A 12,041-nucleotide genomic window follows, 5' to 3' on the forward strand; every position below is an offset into this window, starting at 1 on the left:
GTCCTTTTAACTGGAGATGCCAGGGATTGAGACTGGGACCTTCTACATGCCAAGCAGATGCTCTTCCGCTGATCCACGGTTCTTCCACAAATTGCACCTTTGTGCAAAAGACCGTGACATGGTCTCTCAAGCTCCCTGCTTAGCACCTTAGGCAAAGCACATCTTACAGTATTTCTGAAAGATAATTCCAACTTTTTAAAAAAACAAACAAACTTGTGGGTCAGGAAATCCCAAAGGGGAAGGAGCAACCATTCTAAGCCCACCCCCTCAAAGTGTCTTGCAAAGGCATTCATACGCCAAACTCAGACTTTGCAGGGAGAGTTCAGACAGATGCTAAGCAATTCTTTCACAGCTTTTCATTATTATTAATGACATACCTTCTATGGGAAAAAAGGAAAAAGTCACGCTGAACCCCAAGGCCTGAAACCCCTGCCTGTTCTTTCCCCATTCCCCAGGACGACCAAGACGACAGCCAAAATAAAATAACAGTGACTATTTTATTGAACATTATTTAATACCATATCAAAACACCTTGACTAATAGGGGAAGCTTCCCTTCCCAAGCTTTAAAGGTTTTTGTTTTTTTTGTAATTTTTGTAATTTTTGTTTTTTTTTTAACTATATAAATACAGATACCTTTTCCCTGCTGGATGATGGCTGCCGGCAGGGGCTTTTCCCATGGCTGAGACATTCTCCACTTCGTGCTCAAACGTGGATTGGGGTGGGAGGTTGGGGGGCGGGGGTAACGTGTTGTGTCTCTGTGCCACTTCACAATTCAGGTTCATTTTCCACACAGGGCGGAGAAAGAGGTTCAGGCATCTTAGCAGGACACTTGTGAATGGCCACAGCCCTTCAGGATGTCCCCACGACTGCCCTGGAGTGGGAAGTTCAAACCGAGACTCGCTAAGTGGGGGGGGGGGGGGGGACCAGGGGACTTTTGGCAATGAGGTGTGGCGTCCCCAGGAAAAGGCAAAGGGGTCAGTGGGAAGAAGAGATTCAGCTGCTCAGGTGCCGAATGGCTCTAGCAGGGAGGCCAAGAGGATGCAGTCTTGTAAACATCACCAGGAACACACATCAGTTGACACGAAATGGCTGTTTTTTGTAAACACTTGAAAGACAAACCTACAACGCCTTCAAAAAACGAGACAGAAAAATGCCCTTTCCTCCTCAGGGTGTGGGTGGGATTGTGGGTGGGTCGTCTCTCTTCCTGGTTCCGAGGAAAAAAGAAGAAAAAAAAAAGAATTCACCTTTTCAGTGCAAAGAAGTGTGACCCGCGTGTAGCAGGAGGACCAGAGTTCCTTGTCGAAATGGTGGTAAACCCTCTCTCATGCTCCGTTTGGCAGGCAGCCAGATCCGGACCAAACATCATGACGCCTCTGGGGAGGGGGGTGTCTGCAGGACCTCGGACGTGGGAAGCCTCTCCCCATCCCAGCTGAAGGCTGCCAAGGTGCGGCTCTGCAAAAGTAGCGGCTTCTCTTTGGGGTCTTGTCTGCCCTTTTAAAGTCGAGAAGTAACAAAAACGCCCCCCCACACTGTCGTCCTGCAGGGTTCCAGAGCGGCTTTGGAGGAGGGAGTGGAGAGGAAGGGGCAAATGGAGGGGATTACCTGTCGAGAGGAACAGATCCACATATCAGCAGCCACACAGACAGAGGGAGTTCAGTGAACCAAAAAAGCACCCACATGCTGTGTTTCCCTGCATTCTCCCAGCTCCTGTCTGCCATGATAGCTGTTCTTCCCAACCCCACGCCCCCCTGGAGTGTTTCTTAGGTTTCCTTTAAAAAAAAAAAGACAACATATGTCAGTTACTATGGTTTTTTTAAAGAAGAAAAACTCAAAAATCACAAAAACCATCCCAAACTTCACAGGTCTGTTCAGGACCGGAAAACTTAAAAAAACAACAACACACACACACACAAAATGGCCAAAACTTCATAGAGGAGGAGGAGGTGAAGGATGAAATGCCCATCACGGGGGCAGGAAAAATGGAGCCAATGTGGCTGAGACCAGGGAATATCCAAGATCCAGACTTTCCTGCCTGTCCTGGCAGCGCCCCCACCCCGACTTTGATGCAATCTTTCCAAAAAGATCACAGTAAAGCTGGTTTGGAAAACATTAAAGCACAGCCAAGAAAAATCGAGAAGGGGTACACAGAACCACCACGATGCCAGGAGAAAGTGGGAGGGGAGGCCTCCATTAGCATCAATGCTGTATCAAGAACTTTGATGTGGAAGCAGTCTTTATGGCTGCATCCAGGCAGAAGTTTTCATCCTCCTTGGCTTCCAAACCCTGCAGTGGAGTTTTGTGGGGTAAGCATCCACGCAACATCATCTGCTGATCATCCACTTCTCCTTTTTCTTGGTACATTGTTTCTCAAACCTGTGTTGGTACAGTCTTTCCAGAGAATTAAACTCAAGTGCTTTAACAAGCTGGATGGGAGGGCATGGATTTTAGAAAGTCCCATCCAATGAGGAGCTGTTTGCCTTCCCTCATCCCCGCTGCTGTCCCTGTTTCCTCTGGAAAGAGCGTGACTGCTGCTGGATGTATGGAAACTCCAAAAGAAAAGATGTGCTCCTGTTTGGAAGCCAATATGGGGGCGGGGGGTGGGGAGAACTTACATGTGCATGCAAAGCCTTGTCAATTTCAGAATACTGGGACAAGTTTCTAAGAAGTGCAAGGCGCTGTTCCTCCAGTGCTGAAGCTCCCTGCAAAGCTGTGTACGTTAGGGGTCCCCAACCATTATGAACCTGTGCGCACATCTGGAATGCTGACACAGGATGGTGGCCACAACCATAAAATGGATGCTACAGGAAGCAGAGCCAACCACACACAGGAAGCCCAAGTGCAGGGGAGAAGAGCAGTAATTAAAAAATAAACTGGGAAAGATTAGTAATAAAACCAACACATGGTGGCATGTGTCACTCAAACAATATTATCTTACTCTGCATAGCCAATCGTATCTTCAGTGTTAAATCAGAAGTCCTACTGGGGAAGAGTCCCGCTTCCTAAAACACTTGGTGGGCACCAATAAAGTGTTGGTGGGCACCATGGCACCCATGGGCATCACGTTGGCGACCCCTCAAAACAGATTTGTAATCATTTGCCAGTATGTGTGGATGGGCATGCACTGGGGTGTGTAGTACCAACATCAGTGCCCAGAAACAGAGGCCTATTTCTTGCAAAAATTAAAAAACCCAACAATGACACTTGCCTGTTTGCAGTATAAGGTCAGGTTTGCAAGACTGAACCTTATCAATGGCTCACCTGGGGAGAGATCTGCAAGCATCGCTAGGATCAATCTGAAGGGTGCTCCGGACATGATCTGTTCACTTCAAACCAGGAATCTATACAGCTGCAAAAGAGGAGGTGGGAATCAGAAAAGGATCCATCGCTACGGGTCACCATGGCCAGCGCAGGCCTTTTGAAAGGGAACCCAAACTGAACACCTAATCAGCCACTGTCATTTCAGCCATTGTGATTTTCACCTGGAGGTCTTGCGTGATTGCCTTATTGTTGCCGCAGCTGCCAATATGGTGCAACAGCAACAGGGCTTCCAAATGGCAAGTTTTCCCCAAAATTTCCTTTGCCCAATTCCCCCTAAGGCAATAGTTTCTTCTGTGCTATTGGAGGACTTTAAAAAAAAATCAGCATATGATAGATCATTAAAGCATCATTGCTGTAACAATCTGTAAAAGAGATTTCACAGGAAACGCATAGTCCTGCAACAAAAAAAGAGGCTAGAATCGTACAGGGTTAAAAAAAAAATACAAACTAAGAACGGAAAGAACTTGATAGGTAGATTGTTACAGCAATAATACAGCTATGTCAACTGTTGATTTTTATTTTCTAAAAGCCAAAATCCTTCAAGGATGGGCAGGGAAAGCTTCCCTGATGTTGGCAGGGCCTGGGAGACCCAAACTTTCCTGTCCACATGGATGCTGCCCCAGATCTGCTACAATCTTTTTGCAAAATGTCGTTAACAAAGCAGGTTTGGGAAAGATCTCCAAAAGATGGCCAGACCCCAGGAGGTGTGCCAGGATGGTGTGTGGAAACAGGGGGAGGTGGGGACCCACTTTCCCAACAGCATCCAAATCAGGGCAAACAACCCATGTGACAAGGAAGAGTATTCTCACCCCATACCTTTCGAGGAAGGAAGAAGCACCCAGAAGAGTTCTACAAACCCTTGTGGAGGGGGGCTGAAGGAAGAGCTCGGGCTTGGGGGCAGCCTCAAGCCAGCCAAGTCATTGTTGCTCCACAACCAGTAATGCTTCAGAAAGGGTGGAGTTCACACTGTACCTCTTGTGGTAAATGCACAGGCAGGGAAGCCGAGCTATCGTGTCCCCCTGCAGGAGTTCTTCCAGGCAGATTACGCACTCGCCTGCATCCTTTGTTAGCACATCGTCTGCAAGGAGACAAAGAGAAAAGGCAGATGGGTGACGGGATGCGGCCAGCAAGCAGGAACAAAGGCGTACACATCTCCATGCTGCCCTGGCATTGTTCCACCTTGGGGTGGGTGGGGGGAGAGAAGAAACTCAGGCCCATAAACAAAACAGAGGCCAACCTCCTTATGGGCCTGCACAAGATCCAGCAATGCAAATTCCTGGTCTTCTCACCCGACTTTGGCTTCACAGAGGTCTCGCATGTCCCTGGTTCCTATGCAGCATACAGGAACAGAGGATGCTATTAGAAAGGGAGCAGGATTGGCGTCTATTCCACTTGGTTATCAGATGTGTTACTTTGCTCTTCTTGTTTTCTACTTCTGCATTTGCACTGTTGAACCATTAATGCTATATCATGTCTGAGACTTTTTTGCCTAGCTCATAATTTTTGTAATCCTGGTCCTATTGCGCTGTTTGCTGGATGTCTCGAGCTGTTCCAAAGGGTGATTAACATGTGGAATTCACTGCCACAGGAGGTGGCGGCGGCTACAAGCATAGACAGCTTCAAGAGGGGATTGGATAAAAATATGGAGCAGAGGTCCATCAGTGGCTATTAGCCACAGTGTGTGTGTGTGTGTACACACACATATATTGGCCACTGTGTGACACAGAGTGTTGGACTGGATGGGCCATTGGCCTGATCCAACATGGCTTCTCTTATGTTCTTATGGTAGACTGCATTGTCTTACACTGCCTAACCCACTCTTTGTGTCCTGGTGGTTAAGTAAATAAATAAAAAGTACCTTTCAGCTGGACTTGGAAATAAACCAGGTTACAGCAACTGTTTTGCAGACAACAGCCCAGGGCCCCTCCCCACCTGAAGTCCAAAGGGGTTTAAGCACAGAGTGAGAACTAGCCCATATTTGCATTAGAAAACTTCTGTTTCTCCCATTCCCATGCTGGAGCTGCTGACTGCCTAGTCCACACACTACAGGGTTAACTTGGCTGACCAATAGTAAAAGGTTGGTCCAGATGGGGTGTGCGACCCACTTCTAAATTCAACAAGCCATTTCGTCACCCCTTCTCTAGCTCCTGCAACATCAACCGAGAAAGCCATTACATGCTTTAGGACGGAAGGATGCAGCAACCAGGGTGCAGGGATGGAAAAGTGTTCTTTGTACAGACATTCCCCATCAAAGTGGCTGCATAGTCATGGGGGCACAGTTACGGTCACCAAAACTGCAAGTTATCGAGCAGGTGGGATCAGCCAATTTAAAACTCGAACTGCAGGTTTAAAGTGGCCACAATTCGTTGAGAAAAAGTTACTAGCTTTACGGAAGACTCTTGACCTGTTCCCTCTAAGCAGTGTTGGCATGAGCTAGCTCACAGATTTTTAGCCTCCAGCTCACACATTTTGTCTAAGCTCAGGAAGGATGATCTCAGAGCACACTAATTTATGCAGTAGCTCACTAATGCCAATAACTCACAACTCTAATGCCAGTAGCTCACAAAGTAGAATTTTTGCTCACAAGTCTCTGCAGCTTAGAGGGAACATTGCTCTTGGCTTGTATGCAAAGTAATATCTTTCCTTCAGCGAAGGAAAATTTAGTTTAGCGTCAAACACAACTCTGGGCACCTCTGTAATTAAGAATGGATGCAGTGAAAGTCAAAAGAGGAAACGGGAGAAATAACAAACACCCATCCTGCCGAAAAAGCACAGATTGAACCGCAGGCACTCAGAGCAACTTCCAAACCTTCACAAGCAAAAGCAGGCAGCGTCCTCAGCCAGGCCCCCTTTTACATGGAAAAGCAAGGTATACATTTTGAAATTATTTCCATTCAAGCAGACTGATTTGGAAGTTGCTGGCTGGGGGCGGGGAGTCTTTCATAGGAAGGGTTTGTGTGCTTAGGAGCACTGCATGCAGCAGTTTTCCCCTCAGGTTTCCTCACAATATCCTTGTCCACTTATTGCATGTACATGATTTCCTGACTGTTCCTTCGCGTTTTCTCAAAATTGGGAGGGAAAGGCGGGCTGAGCAACTGCGGAGAAGCAACAAATGGACAACAATGTCATGAAGGAGCTTGGGGGTGGGGGAGGAGAATCCTATTGTTTGGCATACAAACCATGGGCAAATCTCCACATGGAAAGACTGTGATGCATAATTAAAGAAGCTTGATTATGGCATAACATGAAGAATCTTGATTATGGTGTAACATGAAGTTTGTGATGGCGAGAAAAAACATGGCTTGTGACTGGCTGGCAAAACCACAGTTTGAAGTGGGTTTGCAAACTCTGGTTCATGTTAATTTACAATGGGGCAGAAATGAGAAACTGTTTACAACCACTATGTCACTTCCTGAAGTTCCAAGCCCAGAGACTAGAGCACTGAGTCGATGGAGAACTAAAGCAGCCCTATACCATGGTTTACCCGTATGTTTCAAAGTTCAAGCCACAGGGACATAATGCAAACCACTGTTCTACAGGCTGTCTGATTTGTAAATCTAGGCATTTCCCTGGAACATTTGTCCCATCTGTACTGGTTTTGAGTGTATATTCCCCCCTGTGTTTACAACATACAGCATAACAAGCATTTACTTTACCAAGTACATCGCCTCCTGTTTGTCAAGACCCATTACGGGAGTCAGACGTTATTATTCCTGCCCCCCACTGCAACAGACCTAAGTGTACTGCTGGTTCCATAAATGTGGTGGTGATAGGTTGAGCACAGCTCTCTTAAACAGCAAGGTAGCTTTTCACACACACCCCGTGTGAAGTCTGCATTCTCAAATTAAACTGCCATCTGCACCCAGGATGCCAATGGTGCTTGCAATAACTCCAGGTGCGTTAAAATCTAATCAGTTAAATCCTTCGGTTGGTTAGAAGCCAGCGCGTTGGCCGGAAGGATCTTTCATCGAGTGACAGCCCCGAACAAATCCGATACCCGAACTCTTCTACAGAAGATCTACAGCCTCAGAAGAGGCTGTAGGACAAACTCCCTGCGCGAGGCAGTGGGAGGAGAAACTGGTGCAGGAGAAGCCTGCATCCCATTCCCCCTTCTGCCTGAAGTCAATTCTATGAAAATTCTCCCTTTCCTTCACAGCTCCAAAAATAGACAGAGAAGGTGATGGCAACTTGGGGGGGGGGCGGGCAGGGAGAGCGGGAGATAGAGAGAAGAGAAAGGAAGAGTTGCTAAGCACCAAGGCTTTACTTGCATGAATCTCTCCCAGCCCCCAGAACGTCTGACCTGGCACAACCCTGAAATCGGTGGATGTGTGCCAAGGGTGCAATGGAGGAGGGGGTACAGTGATGGGAGGACCCTCATAGGAGGGGGGAAAGAAGTCCTGTCTTTTGGATTCCATTCTCTGGCATCTTTGGCATGACACGCAAGGCCATGTTCAGCTGGGCAGACTGAGGAATTTTGGGGCGGGGTGGGAGGTGGGGAGGAGCCGGAGGAGGAGCTGCCCTCCCTATCACAGACTGCTGCCAGGCAGGCTGGGGAAGGCCCAGCTGTGCCGTGTGGAATTGACCAGCTCCTCCTCCTGACCTGATTTTCCAGCCTGCAGGCTCTGAAAGCTGCCCAGCGCCGTCTCTGCCAACGCAGCCTGGGCGGATCCCTGTGTAACGTCAGGGGCGCTGTGGGACTGATGCGGCCTGGCACTGACAGCCGGAGCGAGTGTCAGTCGATCGGGGTGTGTTGTTGATGGGACTGACGTACTTGCACTGGGGGAGGGGGGGTGAAGGAGGATAGCAACACAAGGCAAAGCTGGGCTGAGGCCTTGACATGAGACAGAGGGAGCAAGCCTATCCTGAGTGAGGCAGGAGGAGTCTGGCTGCAGGCAGAGGGCAGAAGTAGCCACACACATTTCATGAGCTGCAGCAGTGCCTGTCTCTCTCCCCTCAGGGCCACCAGCAGTGTTCCCTCTAAGCTGAGTTAATGTGGGCTTCCTCCCAATTTTTTTAGCTTCTGGCTCACACATTTTTGTTTTGGCTCTGGAAAAATGCTCCCAGAACAAACTAATTTACACAGTAGCTCACAGCTTGATCACCAGTAACTCACAAAGTAGAATTTTTGCTCACAAGACTCCACAGCTTAGACCACCACTGCACCTCTCCAGCTCCCACTGTATGTGCATGCCACATACATCATTACAGCCATTCCTTCTATGCGCAGAATTTGCACCAATGTTAAGTTATTGTTCCTAGAAACTTTTGCTTTTGCTTGGGGGAGGGAGGGTGGAAATGAAAATTCAAATTTCTAGACCTTATGGCTAGAGAGATAATTTAAAAGGCATGGTAGGTTCTAAATTACTGTTTCCCAGTCTTTTTGCATGCAAAATGCACAAAAGTGGCTTTGTGGGCATGCATTTATTGGAGTCACAAAATTTTATCTTCTCTTGGCACACAATTCTTGATTTATGCATTGGCACACAGCGCTTGCAGCAGATGGGACCAGCAGATGCCAAGGTCTGGAAGAATTAGACACAGCCTATAAGTACCATCCCATAGGGGACTTGAACTTGTGAGGCAGGGAGAGCCCCAAACACCCCAGGAACGTCCTCAAGAGGCTGCTGTTTGGAAAAAGAACTGGACTCAACGGCATTCACATCTTGCCAGACAAGACCTTAAACAGCAAAGACTCACTTACCGTTGTAGGAGAGGCGGGGCTTGCTCAGACACATGATAAAGTGCATTTCCGTTTCATCGGAAGCCACGGATTTGGAGCAAATGGGACACTTGAAACCTGGAGAGGGAAAGATGTTTTAAAAACAACAACAACAACTAAGTATTGGCTCTATTCCAGCACCAACTTGGGAACAGCCTTGCCATGAGAGGATCTAAGGCCAGAGCTGTATTCTGGACCATGAGTATTTTGAAGCCAAGAAGAGGCCACGACTGGCTTACGGCACTCTGTAAAATCCAGTGCACATTTGGTGGCTCCAGACAATATTGCCAGTGGATGTTTGTACACTGTTTTCCAGGCTTACTTTATGTATGCAATGGTGCAGGCTGCTGCCCGCAGAAACCTCATATCAGAACATGCCAGCTCACCTCCATAAATGGTGACACGGCAAATCTTGCTTCTGGCATTACAGGGAAGCAATGGCAATTGAATACACCAGTGGCCTGCAACAGCCTGAAACCTCCTTGAGTGTGCCTTTGTACCATCATCTCCCCACACCCCCACCCAAGCAGGGAAAGCCAAGTGAGAGAGTCTGGCTATTCTTATTTATTTCCTTTATATTATACCCCACTTTCCTCCCCAAGGGTGATCCAAAGTGGTTTACAACATTTTTTCCACCTCCATTATGTCCTCACAGTAACCCTGCAAGGCAGGTTAGTTTCAGAGTGTGTGACTGGCCCAGGGTCCATCAGTAAGCTCTTGGGATTGCACGTTCTTTTCTAATTTGTTCCTCATTTATGAGAACAAGCAACTGCAGAAGAATGACAGGGATCTCCCACCTCACAGTCGGTCATTTCCTTGACAAAGGTGATTTTTTCCTAGTTTCTTGCACTTAAAAAACAAAACCCTGCTCCTGTTGGAATTTCCAGAGTTCCCTTGGCAATACAGTTTGGGACCAGCCATGACTCCTCTGCACAGGTGTGCCCTCACCAGAGCATCCCGACTTTACAGAGAAGATCTGAATCACGACTAAAAAGTCAACTCCCTTTCTCTATTTAAAAACAGAGCCCGCCCCTCCCTGCAAGTTCATACAGGCCCTTCTTTAAATACAACCAAAGTCTCCTCTTTCCAAAAAGGCACCTTTGCCGAGGCTTGGCATGCAGATGCTTTCTAGGCTATGAAAAATACCTCAGCATATTGCTATTATAAAACCTGTGAGGAGCAGGCATGCATAAAACCAGGGCACGGAAGCAGCTTTGACAGAGAGAGCAAGTTCTACCCGCTAGAGCCTGTTAACTGATTCCAGGCTGCCCACAAATTGCTACACACACACACCAGCAAAAAGAGGAATGCCCTGTCCATCTTGGCCAGGGCTCTCCACAGTTCTGCAGGCTCTTTCAGTAGCAGTCCTTTCCAGCCAAGGAGCTAAGAGTCAACCAACAACAAAAAACTGTGGAAAAATAATGAAAAATTAGTGAAAAATACTTCAAAAGTGTAATAGATAATTAAATACTTCAGCTTCACACATTTTCACATATCATTACATACAACAGCATATTGTCACAAATTAGGTTTTCTCCAGAGCTAGTGTCATAGGAATGTTGTATGCTGGAAGTTAATAAGTGGAATACGTCTCTCAGATGAAGACACTTGAAACAGTATTACAAGCTTTACTGTTAGAGGCTTATGACCATCCACTATATAATAAACACCTTTAAAGAAATGAAGTTTAAAGCAACGTCTTAACATCATAAATTCTTTGCTGAAGAACAAGAATTATCTGCAGTTGCAACACATTGGACACTGGCACTTTAATGGTTTTCAAGGACTTCAAACTGGATAGGGACTAACTGCAAGCACTTTTGAATATGTATTCTTTGCACTTTATATCTTGCATTTGTGACAATATGTTGTTGTATGTAATTATATGTGAAAATGTGTGAAGCTGAAGTGTTTAATTATCTATTACACTTTTGAAGTATTTTTCACTAATTTTTCATTATTTTTCCACAGTTTTTTGTTGTTGGTTGAGTCACTCTCTGTGGAACTCAAGGAGCTAAGAGTGGCTGCTGGACATGTGAGACAGTGAAATGTCATCCTCAAGGGAGGCTTGGGTGACAGAATGCTTGGCCCGGAGCTACTTAAATTAGCTTCATGATGAAATCTGAAGATTCCTTCAGCCAAACGCAACAACACTTCAGCTACTGCACTAAAATCCAGCATATTTTTACGCCATCCTTCCATTCCATGGAGCTCAAGTTACTTGACGGGAAGACAAAGTAGAAACCACAATACCCGTGTGGCAGGTGAAGATAAGGGATAGAGAGAGTATAACTGGCTCAAGGTCATCCAGTGAGCTTCAGGGGCTGGGCAGGAACTCTTGTCCTCCCCAGTCTTCATCCAACACCCTAACCACCACACCACAATGTCTCCCGCTCTGGAGAAGTGCAGCAAGGCTCAGTATTTTTAAAATTTATTTTGTTCGATTTATATCCTGCCCTCCCCACCAGAGCAGGCTAAGGACGGCTTACATGTTCTTGTATATACATGAAGTATAAAAGCACATAAGACATAAAAACATAAAATAATAAAAATCAAAACATTTCAAGTGCTATATTAATCTTTGGATGGCAATCTGTTTGATAAGATGGATAGTTGCCTAGCCTGTTTTTATATCACGCTTTGCTATCCTGCTGTTCCAGCTGGATGTTCTATAGAGAAACAGATCTTAGGTTCATGCTAGAGGTGGTCCAGATGTTTCCGAGTCTGTTGTAGCCTGTGATCTTAATTAACAAATGCCTTGTGGAAGTAGCTGTTGTCTCTCTTCACAAGTGGGGAAAAGATGGCAACTTGCTTCACAAACAGATGAACAAGATCAGAAGCGCCACAGGAATAAATTCTACACTGTCACAAGGAATGAAACAGGCAATTCAACCTAGGGAGCTTTTTAAAACTCTTCTCTAACATCATTCTCATACACACACACACGCACACACACAGATACTTTCCACAGAGACATGTGCAGGGTGATGCACCTATGGAGA

The 12,041-nt window shown here is 46.5% G+C and overlaps 1 protein-coding gene across 2 annotated transcripts in view; it reads right to left on the reverse strand.

Moving 5' to 3' along the window:
• Positions 1–478: 478 nt before the first annotated feature.
• The window catches only part of ZNRF1 (zinc and ring finger 1), a 33,843-nt gene continuing 22,280 nt past the window's right edge, over positions 479–12,041 (reverse strand). The window contains exons 2-5 of one of the 2 annotated variants that reach the window (XM_060254139.1): positions 9,022–9,117; positions 4,293–4,398; positions 3,261–3,348; positions 479–1,206 (exon numbers count right to left, since the gene is read on the reverse strand). In XM_060254139.1, coding sequence (XP_060110122.1) covers positions 3,291–3,348; positions 4,293–4,398; positions 9,022–9,117 — 260 coding nt within the window. In that variant the 3' untranslated portion in view covers positions 479–1,206; positions 3,261–3,290. Of the gene's footprint in view, positions 1,605–3,260; positions 3,349–4,292; positions 4,399–9,021; positions 9,118–12,041 lie in introns of both variants that reach the window. The other variant, XM_060254138.1, reaches the window with a different exon arrangement.

The sequence above is a fragment of the Heteronotia binoei genome, chromosome 14, assembly GCF_032191835.1.
Source record: "Heteronotia binoei isolate CCM8104 ecotype False Entrance Well chromosome 14, APGP_CSIRO_Hbin_v1, whole genome shotgun sequence".
Taxonomy (NCBI): domain Eukaryota; kingdom Metazoa; phylum Chordata; class Lepidosauria; order Squamata; family Gekkonidae; genus Heteronotia; species Heteronotia binoei.